Source organism: Phalangium opilio, unplaced genomic scaffold (assembly GCF_054372755.1).
Source record: "Phalangium opilio isolate 3A_F unplaced genomic scaffold, DU_Popi_V2 ptg000105l_1, whole genome shotgun sequence".
Lineage (NCBI taxonomy): Eukaryota > Metazoa > Arthropoda > Arachnida > Opiliones > Phalangiidae > Phalangium > Phalangium opilio.
The window spans coordinates 2,691,621-2,706,756 of NW_028324207.1; the positions used below are offsets into that span (position 1 = coordinate 2,691,621).

Genomic DNA, 15,136 nt, shown 5'->3' on the forward strand with positions numbered 1-15,136 from the left:
ACTAAGAAAACTCAAGGGTAACCAGAGTTCAGACATTAAAACTCTAACATTTTCATTATCCTCTTCTTTAGTTTAGCAGACGACGTGCCCTGGCCAGTGGTCATGGACCATTTTATTTATTCCAGATTAGGGGGTCGCTGGCCTAATGTCCAGTTTAAAAAAATCCTTATTTCCCACCCTGATGTAAAGGTTCTATTATCCCCTCTGACACTATTTTACCCCGAAAAGCCGTAGCCGAAGCTCGAAGTCATTTAGAATATTTTAGCAGACGACGTATAGGATGAATTCTCCTATTTCTTAGATTTTGGTGTAATTCAGGAATATGCTAGTAGTTTTGGGGTAATATAGTGTTCCCCCGTTTGCCGTGAAAGGCTGGAGAAGCTGGGTTAACGTAATCTTTGACTTGAGTCTATTTGCTCCTCAACCTGGACTCCACGTATCAATATAAATGAAGCTCGCCTAGAGCGCAAAACCTTGCAGTCCATTTTGCACCCCTTTTCCTCATTCGTTCGTTCGTGAGAGCGAGGAGCGGTTTTTCTTTTTCGCACCTGGGAACTTCTTTTATTCTTGGAATTTTTCTTTTTTTTTGTAGGAGAGGGGAAATTCGCGGAATTGAGAAATAATTCGACTTGGTTTGGTTGGGGGCTTGGGGCCGGGCGCGTTTAGCGATCGGTTAGGTATCTTTCTTAGGCACGGGATTTCAGAAAGACGGTTAGTAAGAAACGAATTGAGCTTTCTTCATATCGCATGAAGTCAATTGTGTTCGGAACTGTTTTATATGAAGATGATAGGTAACTATTAATAAAAGCATCAAAACTATATCCATGCCTGGTTTTAATTCATGCTTTGTTTTATCAGGATAATTATTTTAGTGGTGTTTGGTAATGAACATCAAAAATAAAATGAGGTAAAAATCGAATGTTAAGTTTGACCAATCTAAAAGATTAGTGACTAAACATTTTGTGACTTTTATATAGTACGTATACACCAGGACGTTACTGATAATTTAACAGGACGTGTGAATAATGTTTGAAATTATTGAGGTGGGAGAAGTTGCTCCCTCTCTCAGCTTTATCTTCAGTGTCATGTTTTGATTGTGAGGCATTCTACGTCAGCCAAGATGGTCAAACTGAACTGTAGCCTTTCTCCCTGCAGCCTCTTGGCTTAGTAACACTGGGAGAACCAAAATGAAATTGAACTGGGTTACTGGACGCTTGGCAAAATTTAAATGGACACTCGCGATATTTTAAATGGACACTCGCGATATTTTAAATGGACACTCGCGATATTTTAAATGGACACTCGCGATATTTTAAATGGACAATCGCGATATTTTAAATGGACGCTCGCGATATTTTAAATGGACGCTCGCGATATTTTAAATGGACGCTCGCGATATTTTAAATGGACGCTCGCGATATTTTAAATGGACACTCGCGATATTTTAAATGGACGCTCGCGATATTTTAAATGGACGCTCGCGATATTTTAAATGGACGCTCGCGATATTTTAAATGGACACTCGCGATATTTTAAATGGACACTCGCGTTATTTTAAGTGGACACTCGCGATATTTTAAGTGGACAGTCGCAATAGTTAGAATATTTTTTCAAACTTCGTATTTATAAAAACTTTTTGAGGATACAGTGTATAGACTAATGGTGGTAGAGCGGGGTGAAAACCGTGTATCCCTCCCTCTGGGCGCGCTTTTGTAAGAGAGGATACTGTACGCGCCCAGTAGGGGCATGACACTGAGCTAAGAGATAGGAGGTATGCCGTTTGCATAGGTAGTACTGCCATTACTCTATATCGGGTCTGACTTCAGTCTTACAACATCAGAACCAGTTTGTGTACCTGTACATGTATATAGACAAGCCTTTAGTAACAGGGTTTTCTATACAATGTTGTGATTCTTTCTCGTATAACCGTGTCTAATCATAGAGCTGTTAAACTGGCAGCTTCAAGAGGGAAAGGGTGTAGCTCTTCAAACTATTGTATCTATAAATCGAGACAGGTTTGGGAGAGAATAGGTAGGCTAAAGACATTTTCTACGATTTAGGAAAGGAGAAAAAACTTATGCGTCATGCACTGCACAGCCTTAGACCATTGTTGGGTATTGTACAACCTTAGCACATTGCAAAATAATTTTGGTCTTTGTTAGCAACATCGAATGATAGATAATACCAGGTGGTAATTAGCAAAGGAGATGTATGTATTCATCCTTATTGGCATTAAGGGGTAGTATGGAGTGGTACTTGCTTCGTTACTTTGAGTGGGGTAAGGGTGTGATGGTGTTGGAAAATTTTTGTGCCGGCTCCCTAAAAGCAAGGAGGATGAATAAGAGAGAAGACTCGTTTTGGAAATGTGGAAATAAAAACATGCATCGGCGCGTAAGCCGTTGGTAAAGGCGCACGTCACGGGATCGTTCTTGCAAACGAGGAATATTCAAAATTATAAACAAGCTGATGAGGCTAGAAAAAGGGGGCTTGAACGCATGGGCGAGAACGTACGCTCTCTTGCCGTGAGGGGGTCGTGGTAATCATGGTAACTGGGGAACGCCACAGTGTAATTTTATGAACTGCGGACTACGTGCATTTTGTCTGACTCTGAACCTCCTCTCTTATAAATCCGCCTTGCTACCTACCGTATAGACCATTTCGGAAATTAAATACGGTACCATTGCGGTATCCTCCTTGGCGCCAAGAAACCCCGCTAGATTCAGTGCGAGTTGGCTAGCCTCCCGCGAGCAGTGAACTCGGGCTCATTCTGGCGTCTCTTCTTGGCGCGAGGGAGAATACCCCAATGGCCGCCTCTCCCTTGTGGGTTGGTTACTCAGTATTTATATTCCGAAATTTTCTATAGTTTGTAGGTAAAGGGGTCTGTAAACCAGAAATGTGGTTTTATTTTTGTTTGGGTTCTAAGAATTCCCTCCAGATCCATGAATGTATACCATTTCTCAGTCTTGGCGGATGGTGTTAATTTCGGGAGGGTAATTGAGGTTTTCCTACCCTTTTCTTAGTATCAACTCTGCTTTAAAGTGAAATTCCGGGTGGCTAGTGCTTCCCAAACACACCCATAATATCGGCCGGTTCTGACATTTCTACCTTGAATTCGTTCATTATTTTAAAAGGAGATAAAAGAAATGTTTAGGTGCATTGGAATGTGGTCACCGAAGAAATGGAGATAGAATTCAGTCTCGTCGAGGGGCTACTCACTATTATGGTTACTGCAGTGATTATAACATTTTTTAATCGCCACGTGTACCCAGAACAACTCGCCAATTACACATGGCAAAGGTAATTGTAAAGCGATTAACGAGTCATTTCATTTCAGAAAGAAGTATGTTCGAAACACTTCGCAATTATCACACGATATAAGGAATAGGGAGCTAACAGTTCTGACCCTGAAACGTCACACCCTTCTATCTCTTACTGGAGTTTCATCCCCCCTAACGGTTGGAAACAGTATTCTACGCGCAAAAATGACAACCAAAGAGGGGCTGCGTGACGTCAGACTATCTCTTCCCCCTAGCCAGTTGTTAGCTCCCTATTAGATCGGGATAACCAAATCATTTCACGTCAGGTGTTCACAGGATATAAAGAAGGATCACGTCCCTTTTGTTTGAAGAACGTTCAAACCAATGTACTTTTTCAGTTTTTCCAAGAAATAAATAAAAATGCTCATTATATACTCTTGTTCAACCTCACTTGACAGTATTGTAGAAGTTGAGGAGCATTAGCCAATATATAATGGCAAGTACGGTTTCTCAAGTGCGGATAAACAGGAGTATAGATATTTGTCTCCATAGTTTCATTTTAAGTTAAAAATATCGAATCGAAAAAAATAGTGAATCTTTATAAAAGACCTTTCTATTCAAAGCTACTAGCCTTTAGCACATAGAGAGTGAGAAAATGGATTGAAAGGCGTGTGTATGGCATTGGGAAAAGGGAATAAAGGAATCAACTATAGGTGATTGGTTGTCAAACTATTCAGGTGGTCGAAGCTACCCTGCCCTTATTTGAAAAAAAGGGGGGGAGGTACCTCCTTCTTACAGAGAAAAAACTTAATAGTATTGCAATGTTAGGGGGTTTCAGTTTAAACCTTTGCCCTCTTAAAACTCCGAACCCCTTCTTGGTACCGCAGTCCCCAGGATAATCATGGCAGTAAGTCTATAGAGTAAAGGCACCTCCCTGCCTTTGGCTACGTTACGCTCTATGAGAAATTAACATGGAGTGCCACTACTCTATATAGGGGCAAAAAGAAAACCCAGTCTGGCGTTTTTCGTTCCCCCGTTTAACATTCTTAAGCTATCCCTACCATCAACGGTCACGTGGCACGGGCATCATCCATGGGGGAGGGGGGGGTTTGGCGAACCTAAAGGAAGCGTGGCTTCGTCGTTGGTGCGGTAACGGATGGGGGAAAGGGGGGAGTAGAAAATTCGTTAGAAATAAACTGAGTTGCAAGCTTTTTCGCCTAGGCGGCAGCGCATTTTCTCGGCGTTTGGAGCTACACAGGAAAGTTTCACTAAAGGGGCGCCAACCGAGCAGAGTTCCCCTTTAAGATAGAAACAAGTGTTTTTTTAATAAGAAAATTATTTACTCTCAAATCACTCCATAATATTCTTCTAAAATGGTATTAAAGTACACGCTAAAAAACAGTTAATATACGTCTAATTATTGAAAGAGCATAGGAACTTCGTCTAAATTAAATTAAGCGCAAGTTTTAGTAGGGTTAAATATGAGGCAATAAGAGCCTAGAAAAACAACGTTAATTAATCGCAAATTATAATGCAATTGTGTGGATCTCCCTTTTTAACCTAAAATTTGCCCACGCTTAATTTAAGTCTCCAAAAATCTTTTGAACTCATAGATCACGAAGGGTAATGCGTTGACCATTTTCAAATCGTAAGCGATGAAGCTCGAGTTGAAAAAAACAAAGCAGCAATACTGATTAAAAATATGAACCGCAGCCAAGGTGCGAACAAACATGTACGGGGAAAAAAATATAGAAATTTCTTCCGCGAATGTAAGATTGAAGGCGGGAAGAAAGGAGGTAAAAACTCCGAAAGTTAAAATTTATTTATCGGCATAATCCATAAATTTGAAAATAGGGTGCTAATTTTAATATTAAGGGAGAATGAGTTTAACGATACTAGACCCTGTCTCTTTCTTCTTAATGAGAGTAGTCACAGCAATGTAATTACGAATTTAAAACCCCTATTTAGCCATGATCACTTTTACGAGAAGTGTCTTACCCCCTACCGGCATATTCAATCTCTTAAATGCAACAACTTTTGTTTTAATTAATGCGTCCGACTGTTTGTCATGGTCGTGAAAAAACATGCGGGTCGTGTTTGCGAAAATTCTGGGGAGATGACTGTTATACCTGCCACTTGATTCCAGAAAACAACAAAACCTTTTTGTGAACGCCTTTGCCATTGTAAGAGTTGCTTTAAAATAATTGATTATGGAAAACGCACCACTAAACACACATGTGGGGAAATATATTGTCGGGTTTCTGGGAAGCAACAACCTAGTAATCATTTGTGTTACATTCACAAAAACACCGTTATTATCCCTTCGATAAAACTTCGCAATATACCTGAACAGATGTACGTTTTCTTTGATATAGAATGTATACAGACAAAATTATGTCAAGAGAAGTTGGGGGCGTACGAGCTTCAAGCGATCTTATGCCTATTAAATGTAATCAATTTGGACCTCGCAAACAACGCTTCGCGGGAGGTAAACCCATAGGTCTATTCACGAATTATTTGGTCAGTTTATTTAAGTTGAAGAAAGTTATCGTACTATCTCATTTTGGTAGCAACTATGGCAACCAACTGCTAATTAGAGAAATTATCAATCGGGACGAGAAATTTGTCACGAAACTCTGAAAATTAACGGCACGCGTATTTTAGAAATGAAATTCTCTAATCTATTATTACTAGATCCCTACAATTTTATCCCTGTAGCTTTATCTAAATTTCGTGCCACTTTTGGTCTCCCCAACGCGTCTAACGGGTACTTCCACATTTTCTTTTCAACTTATATCGATATAGACAGACAGGAAGAAACAAACTACGTGCTAGAAAATACTTTACCCCCTTGCCAATATTTTACTAGGCAAAACTTGGACGCCTTTATGAAATGGCACAAGTCAGTAAAGAGAAAGGGTTTAACTTCTTAAACGAGCTATATTGTTATTGTGAGAACGATACTCTACTCTACCTTTGTGTGTGGCATTCACAAAGTTACCAATGTGGATCCTTTTAATTGCAGCTCAGTTACCCTCCCACTCCGTTTTATCTTTCGTTTTCCGGAAACATTTTCTCAAATCGAACACCATAAGCATCATCCCATCAAACTATTATAGGCTGAGCGAGAATCAATCTTTCGATGCTATTAGAGAGTACGCCAGTATTCCGATCCAAGATGGCGGCCACTGTTAAGGCGGGGAGCCGGGTTTTTACGTTCTATCTCTTTTTTTTTTGGTAATTTTCTCAACCTGCCAATATTTTGTAGCGCTTTTTCGGTAGTCTAATTAAATTTAAGTTAAATCGACGTGGTGTTAAATAACTAGCTACAAGTTAAATGCCCGGAAACTCGCGTCAATTTCACTATTGGGTTGAGCGAGAAAAATATTATAAAATGTTGTCTAGGGGTTATGTGTGTGTAGGCTTAAATTAGTAAAAGGGTCCGAATTGAGTTGCCAATGAACCATAATATTTAATAACATAAAACAAATAATGTCATGCCCTTCAATCCAAATAAGGATTGTAAATAATACGTTAAAATGATTTAAAAGATTCCGTTCAAATATAAGTTAATTATTAATCCAAATAGGGATTTTAAATTACCTCCAGGTAAGGATTAGTCCCAATAAGGGTTTAAAGGTGTAATTTTAAATATACGTTAATTATTGATCCAAATAAGGATTATTACATTACCTCCAAGTAAGGATGGTAACTAAGAATTTTGAGTGCTGGTAAGAACTCTTCAGAGTACAGTTATTATGATAAATAATAATCCAAGTAAGGATTGATTATAAGGTCCAAGTAAGGACAGATAAATAAGTCCAAATAAGGACTGGCGGGTTTGACTCTTTAGAGTATCATTACCAAGGACTTAACCTTAGTAAGGATTAAGACATGCACTCAAATAATTATCCCAACAGGGAATTAAGTCATTAACTCATTTGAGTTAATGTAAATAGTTTAAAATAATAAACATAAATATTTACAACGATACATTTCCTGAAAGGAGTCCATTCTGATGAACGGTTGGCGAGCGTTCGAGGCTGAATTGCCACAAGAGTTCCAAAGCGTCCGTGACGTCTTCATAGATTTATTACGCGGCGCGTGGTCTCGTTATGGGCTTATGCCTCTTTTACGATTTTGGGCCATAGCCTCTTTTCGCGGTTTGGACCGACTGTTTTTGAAAGTTTAATTTCTTTCTAAGTTCTTAAAAGGTTAAGTTTGCGGTCTTGCATCTATTTTCTCAGGAGCCTAGTCGTATCGAGACATTTAAGGGTATCTCAAAAAGTATCAAGTGTATCTCTTTTTAACGCGTGCATGGGTTTTTATCATACCCGTGTTGTATGGGCCAAAGGTGGTACCAATAATATTTTAGAGGTATGCCAACCTCTAGGTACAAGTACCAATGGCATTCAAGGGGGACGTATTTTCTAGGGTCACGTGGTACCCAACGTAACTGGTCACGTGGTGATCGGTATCCATCATTGGATGGGTTGGTTATCTGACCTTACCACTGCTGACCAATTCACCCCTTTTAACTTAGTGACGCGCACTTCGGCACCGCACACAGAAACTGTCAAAAGTTATTAATGACATCCGCGACCCCGCGACCACAAAATACAATAACACAAAATATATACAGTAACAACCTGGTTATTTGTCAAATATAATAAATGACCATTCGTGGCCACTAAACACAGAAATACAAAATATATACAGTAAAAGCATGGTTAACAATCTTAAACTTTGGTTCGACAATTGGCAACTCATTTCTCAAAAGGGATTAAATGCTAAAAGTGGGGAAGGTTTGGTTTTGTAAAATTCTATTTGAAAGGGGTTCCCAATATCGGAGACCCAGACAAGGTCCAGGACCGCCGTCTCCATGTAGAAGAAAGCGGTGCTTCAAATAGAGATAAAGGGTCGCTAAATGTGTATGGTGGCGACTACCTGTCCAGCAGATCGTCCCCTCTCAGTACACACGTAAAAGCTTATCGAGCATGGATCCAAGTACCCGAAAACTTGGCGACCCATATATCATGTTTGACCGCTGAAGCGCGGGAACTATTTCAAAACTTAGAATTTCTAATATTTTCTCAAAAATAATTATATACTCTACTATTGTAACGAAAGAACGTTAGAATTCTCTCGCGACTAATGTCCGCTGAGACTCTACCTCCCTTGCTATTAAAATGAAAGGAAAAATAATTCCTAATCAAAACAGGTAAAGAAAAATTAATATGAACTAGATACACGTAGACAAAAATTTAATGATTATGTACAAATATACAAGTTTACAGGAGCGCTCAGATTATTTACAGTCTACTTAATTTACAAGAATTTACAACAATCTCCATAACTTCATATTTACATGTGCACTTAAACTCAATCTAGAGGATATAGTGAAAAGTAATTCAACCATATCTGGGCATGGTGAAAAGTAATTCAACCAAAATTGTCGTGGGGAAAAGTAATTCCACCAGACATTAATAAAAAAATAGCTATCGTTTGACCCTTCCAGTTAAAGGATCTCGTGGACGTAACGTACGCCCACCATATTGTTTACGTGGTACCAATCTAACATAATCGCTTGTGTCTAAGTTATCGTGAAAATAATCACTTTCCCTTAACTGATTATCTTTCCGTTCCTCGTATGGCTTTAGCTGAGGGACATGATACGTCCCGAATAGCACCTTCTTACGGTCCACAGTTTCAAGCTTATAACTGTGTGAACTTAGTTTTCGAGAAATACGGAAAGGACCGTCATAACGGTCGGCTAACTTAGCAGCGAAATCTTCTGCGGCATTGGATAGAAAATGCGTCTTTTTTAGTACTAGATCGCCCTCTGCAAACTCCACATGCCTGTGATGCCTATCATAATAGGTCTTTTGTTTTAATTGGGCTTTTCTAATATTTTCTTGCGCTGTATTCACGGCTTTTTGTACCTTATGAATAACGCGAAGCCCGTAACATTTTTGAACCTCATCATCGAGGTAATCATCGGGATTTTTATCCGAAACAACGCTAGCGGCGGTTTTAATTTCACGCCCAAACATTAGCATGGAGAGAGAGTAAGGATGATGGTATAGAACAGGTTTTACCCCCCTTAACAGGGGTAAAACCTGTTCTATACCGTCATCTGGGGGGTTGGGGGGGAAATTGATGACGTCACGTGATTGTGTTGGCAGGGGGGGAGGAATTGGGGGGAGGGGATTGATGACGTCACGTGATGTGGTGTTGGCGGGAAATTTGAATTGTTGAGCCACCTGGTGGTGGTTTTCTTGATGACGTCACGGCTAATTTTTGATAACGTCACTTGGATGATCTATGCTATGGTAGATTCTGAAAGGTAGGATTATGCTATGGTAGATTCTGAAAGGTAGGATTATGCTACGGTAGATTCTGAAAGGTAGGATTATGCTATGGTAGATTCTGAAAGATAGGCTTATGCTAGGTTATGTTTTTTTTTCTATACCGGACTAATAAAGCGCCGTTGGTAGGAAGTCGAACCCTGGAATGGAAACTCAAATGTTGTTGAAACAACACAGAGCTGGACGCATTACCACCAGGCAACCACACGGTCTGTTAATAAGCTCCTTTTACACTTTTTTAGTCGCCGTATATGATTTTGAAATTGTTTAGCAATTTTCATATCATTTGCGGTAAAAGCTTTTAGGAAAGCTTTCGTACTTTTCTTCTTACTTCTATGAATAAGATAGAGGGCGCTATACTGCCCGCATACGCTACTTTCTAGCCTCTGAAGATGTCTTTTACCAAAAGTCCATTTTCTGCAGTTTAAAGATAAAAATCTTCGTATACTAGGCAGAAATGGCGGCAAGCCGTAGCTATCGAAATAATACCCTACACGAGCTCCGTCTATAAAGACCGATACCCAGTGACTCCCCTTTTCATAGTGTTGATCTAAATTTATGATTAACGATGCGGGATATCTGGTAACCTTAGGTAACCTATTTGACGCGAAAACACCCAAAAAGTTGGGCGTATCTGATAAAGCGAGAATCAAGTCTACGGTGGTGGTTGCTGACATTTTTAATAATCTACAATTACGTTTCTATTTTTATCGATTTGAATCATGCTATGAAATTCGGCGTATACAATGCAGACTGCGGCTTCGGGCAAAGGTTTAGCGAATCCCATGTCCAATCTTAATTGTCCTTGCTTAACGGGGTTCCAGTGGTTTATTTCACTAGCAGATAGGTCCGGTGTCAGATCAAAAGCGTAGAGAGTTAACCCGTTGGCAAACTCGTTGGGAGTAATATCGTTACCGTCGTCTTTATAATGAACACCCGTGCCCGCGAACAATGTTTGATAAGCTTGTATATACAAGTTTTTACCGAAATCAGGAGTCAACAATTTCGAGGGTATTTGTTCGTTATCGAGGTACAGAGACAAAAAATTTAAATCCCAAGTTTTATAGTTAAAGGGATTCAGAGTGTAACTGCCCTTGAACGCCGCGTTGGATACTATTCCAATAATGACGCGATTAGGCTGAGGGCCTAGATATATATTGTTAAAACTCTCGGTGCTACTTCCGCTAGAGATAGTTTTAGTTTTAAGTTCGGTGCGCGTAAAATTTTATTTGGCAGTACCGTTATTAAGCGCTGCTTCATGTGCTAACAATATTTTAGGACTGAGTTTAACTTTACGTACCGCGAGTGCAGCGTCTAGTATCTTGACTTTACAGTTTTTGAGAGTGGCTGTTTCTTTACACATTAAGGCAAACTCGTCCTTGTTGCGAGTAAACACGACTTTAAGGTCCACCCCGTTTAAGAGATATTCGGGAATATTAAAAACGTCACTAAACACGGGTGTAAAAAATTCCGAGCCATTAAAAGCCGACTTAATTATGACCCCGGTCTTATGGGCTTCCCACCTCAGCCACTCGATGGCTACTTTAGATTGAGGGTCTTTCATTCTATAGCCGTGAGGTGGAACAATTCCAATTGAATTTGGCGCTAGGTGGTCCTTCCTGAAAACGGCGTTGCAAAGCCCGGCAATTGTCACGGCAGTGTTAAAAGGGTTAATGTCCGCAATCTTCTCAAAAATCTCCCTGTACTTTAAGCACCCCTCTCTTAAAATCCTAACGTCCAAACGGCAATAATGTATCAACTCTTCAACATAGTTGAAACCTTTTTTGGCTTCAACTTCTTCGTTGTACCATGAAATTAAATCCGAACGTTGTTTTTCGGTTAGCCTGTCTGGCGCGTAAGATTCTAAAAGAGGCATGCTTTCCCTCAAGACATAATTTGTACGTGTAGGATCTTTTGGATCAAACACTTGTTCGGGAACAAAGTTGAAGAGCAAGTGCGGGAAATGTCCCTTATTTAAAATAGGGTCTAAGCCAAAAGTGGATACTAAGCTTGATAAGGGGGAGTGGATGAAATTTAAACTATCTATAAATGTCAAATTCTCATATCGAATTTGCATAATCTTCGTTCCCGTCATTATCACTTGAGGGCGCCACGCTTTGATGGCTAACATGGCTTTGTACAGAAATTGTAAATCGTAGCCCTTCGCATTATGGGCTATAACCGTTATTTTGGGAGAATTGTGGAATTCTTGAAGATAATTTAAAAAATCCAGAACAGGATCATTCCCGAGAAACACCCGTTCTCGAGGGCCGCAGGTGGCGCAAGTAAATTGATCAGATTTCTCGAGAATGCATTGATCACAGATTTTTTGAGAAATACATAAGATAGGAGTGTGTAGGAAAGCATTAGGGTTTGAAGGGTCTGGGGTATTTTGAACACATTCGAGATCATAAAAGATAGTAACCGAAGGATGGGTCTTAGCTTTTTTAGCCGCAGGGTGGGCTTTAGAGTCGGTAACCTGCATGAAACAATAGTGGGGGTGTGGGTTGAATTTATTACAGATGACGCAATAGACTTCCCCGCAGTTGTGAGGTGACTTGCGTTTCCCCATATCTATTGTTTTTGCGCAACGGGGGCAATTAAAAACCCTTTGACAGACTGATAGGGTTTTGCTTCCACTAGCCTTATGAGCGTCAAAGCATTCTTGCCCCCTAAAATCGCGATGGCAGGTCTCGCATCTAATTTCACCCCCCACGCAATCTTCGGCCCTTTGACAGGAATAACAATACTTGTTGCAAGTGTGAGTGAAGTCTAAGTTGTTATATCCTACAAGGCACCTCTCGCAGAAATAATAAAAATTGAAGAGAGGTTTAGGTTTGGTGATGACGTCAAAATGATTCTGGTAGTTAAAAAGGTATAGCCGCGGCTTTGAATTACCATCGGTACCGCGAAGGAAATCGGGTTTCCCGAAAATACGGTGGGGGACGTTTGCTCTAACCGTAAAAACTATTATTTGGTAATCAGCCAAGTATGATTGAAATCTAGGTAGAGCACCCGCCCCCGCATATTCGTCCAATGGTATTTCCGCCGCCATGGCTAATTCCTCCACCATCCTCCTAAGCCTCTCTCCCGATTTTTTACTAATATTAGGACGACATAGTGTTTTGAAATCCGCCTCGAGGCTTTTGTCAAGGGGATGCATTGTATGATCCCTGTGTATTCTAGCAAAAACTAGAGAATAAGGGAGGCATAGCCGATCGTTGTTCTTGATCTGAACAATACATTTCTTCTCCCTGGCAAAAGTCTCGAAGCTACAAATTCCTAGCCGTTTCGAACGGTAGGCGCCTTGGGGCAACCTCACGCGCTGTATGTTTATTCCTATAGGACCGAGAAAAAACTTTGACCCCCCTTCGGAATTGTAAGCCTTATCAGCAACTACTTCTAATATAAATCCAATATCTATTTGGTCTCTTCTTCTAAAACTAAAGTCCGCGGTTTGAATGCCTGGATTACTAATGCTTGTCATTGAAATTGCAATCATGTCATCGGGTAAACAGTCGTCCAAAACGTATTCTAGGAAGTCGCTTACAGATTCAACGATGTTGTTGTCGAATTGTACCTCCATTTCCCATCCATCAAGATTAAAATTGGGGAAGGACACTACCCCGCTAGAAAGTACGTTTACACCTGGTGGCGCAACTAGCGGAGATGGGGGTGGAGGAGTAAGAACCCCACCCCCTAACTGTCCTTCCCCTTGATCCATTGACTCATTCTGAGATGGAGCTATAGGAGGGGGAGTACAATAACCGTCTAAGAAAGAAACATCGTCGTTTTGAAACGCCTCTTCCAGAGGCGATAAAGGAGATAGAGGGCTATTGTTTGCCCTAGACTGCGGGGTAATGTTAAATATAGACCGAGGGGTCGCATAGTTTGCCAAGAACGTGTCATCGGCATTTAAAAATGCTATTTCTAACGAGTCTGGAAAGTCGACTAAAAAACTATCAACTTCAATAGGGAGTTCAATTTCTACATTAGAGTTGGCCATTGCAATAATTTAAAAATACAAATACCACAAAATACTAATAATAAATCTGAATAGGCCTAAATAATAATACTAAAACTCAAAAATATACTAAAACACAAAAATATACTAAAATACTAATATATTAAAACAGTAATGTACTTATAAAAAAATTGAAAGTACTTATAAAAAATACTAAAACACTTGTAAAAACTAAGTTAAAATACTTGTAAAAAAACTAAGTTAAAATACTTGTAAAAAAACTAAGTTAAAAATTCTAAAACACTTGTAAAAAATTTAAAAAACTAAGTTAAAATGAAAATACTAAAACACGTATAAAAACTAAGTTAAAAATACTAAAGCACTAAGACATGGGCACGGAATAACTCACAAGTTTTGTTTGGGAGCAGAAGATTTCTTGGCTTGCATCAACAGCGGTCAGAAGTAAACTGATGAGTAGCCTAGACTGATCCGCCCTTTTATACTTTCGTGATACAATTAGAAAACAAAATAGATCCCCCTCAATGTCATAAACATGTCTTAACACGTTTAGGCTAGTCATAAAACACTCTAAATATAAATTCCATTGATAACAATACAACTGGTTCGACCACGCCCCCTTTTAAGGTCCTAAATCACCTGGTGTGGGGTCCAATTAAAGAATTGACAAAATAAATTCTTTTGTTCAAGTTCAGCCCCTTTTAAAGGCCATAGACCTCTTGGAATGCCCCAAAAGGACAAAGGGAATAGATGCTTTTGTTCAGCCCCCCTTTTCAAGGTCATAAACCAACTGGTGGGGTGGCCCAATTAAAGAAAATAAATTCCAATGCATCTAAGGGGCCCGAGGTCATTCACCCCTCTGAGGAACTCTTACAGACCAAACTGAAAATAGGAATGATTTGCATAAATTTAGTTAGAATTTATTTCAACGCTTTAAACATTTAAAATGTTTTTTTTTCAAATGACGCGTTTCGTGTTGTTAAAATGTAATGTATACGACTGATTTCGTGTCGGTGGATTTCTCAATTCCCCATGTATTCCTATAGGATTTTAGAAATTTTAAATGACGCGTTTCGCTTTGGTCTTTGGCAATGTAATTGTTCAAAAACGTTTTACTTTTAACACGAAATGTGTTGATAAAAGCTAATTAACATCATACACTATAACCACTGAAAAGGTTTTGTCAAGACTGTAGTAGGTATAATAGCATTACAAAGAACAAATTAAGGAAAAAAATTATATTTATTTCGAGTTACATTTCAAGTTTTTTTATTGGTTCTTTTATAATTTAGAAACGTAATAAGGTATGAAATATATTACAATAATTTAACTTTCATGTCGCAAAAGTTCTTGAATAAACATTTCAATTATAGCTTTCTCGAGATTAACACGTTTAATTCTTAGTACAATATCGTCATTCGGAGTAAGTGTTGTTGGTATGGGTTGGGTTGGCGGAATGACTTTTTCTTTCTCCCACTCTTCTTGAGGGACATCTCTGTACTTTCTGTTTGGTGGCATGTCTTTAGTCA

General features: G+C 39.4%; 1 protein-coding gene and 1 long non-coding RNA gene across 3 annotated transcripts; one reads left to right on the forward strand and one right to left on the reverse strand.

The window, feature by feature from the left end:
- Positions 1 to 524: 524 nt before the first annotated feature.
- On the forward strand, positions 525 to 4,684 carry LOC149625244 (uncharacterized). Of its 2 annotated transcripts, none has more exons than XR_016374578.1 (4): positions 525 to 791; positions 859 to 907; positions 978 to 1,788; positions 3,152 to 4,684. It is a non-coding gene; the product is annotated as an uncharacterized LOC149625244 (long non-coding RNA). The 2 variants fall into 2 exon arrangements; XR_016374577.1 differs by having other exon boundaries at positions 978 to 4,143; positions 4,184 to 4,202.
- Positions 4,685 to 8,504: 3,820 nt separating this feature from the next.
- Positions 8,505 to 13,676, reverse strand: LOC149625245 (uncharacterized). The gene is made up of 2 exons (XM_089852046.1): positions 11,149 to 13,676; positions 8,505 to 11,073 (listed from the first exon to the last, which is right to left on the reverse strand). The coding sequence occupies exons 1-2, from the start codon at positions 13,629 to 13,631 to the stop codon at positions 10,851 to 10,853; spliced, it is 2,706 nt and encodes a 901-aa protein (XP_089708172.1). The 5' UTR covers positions 13,632 to 13,676; the 3' UTR covers positions 8,505 to 10,850.
- Positions 13,677 to 15,136: the final 1,460 nt, after the last annotated feature.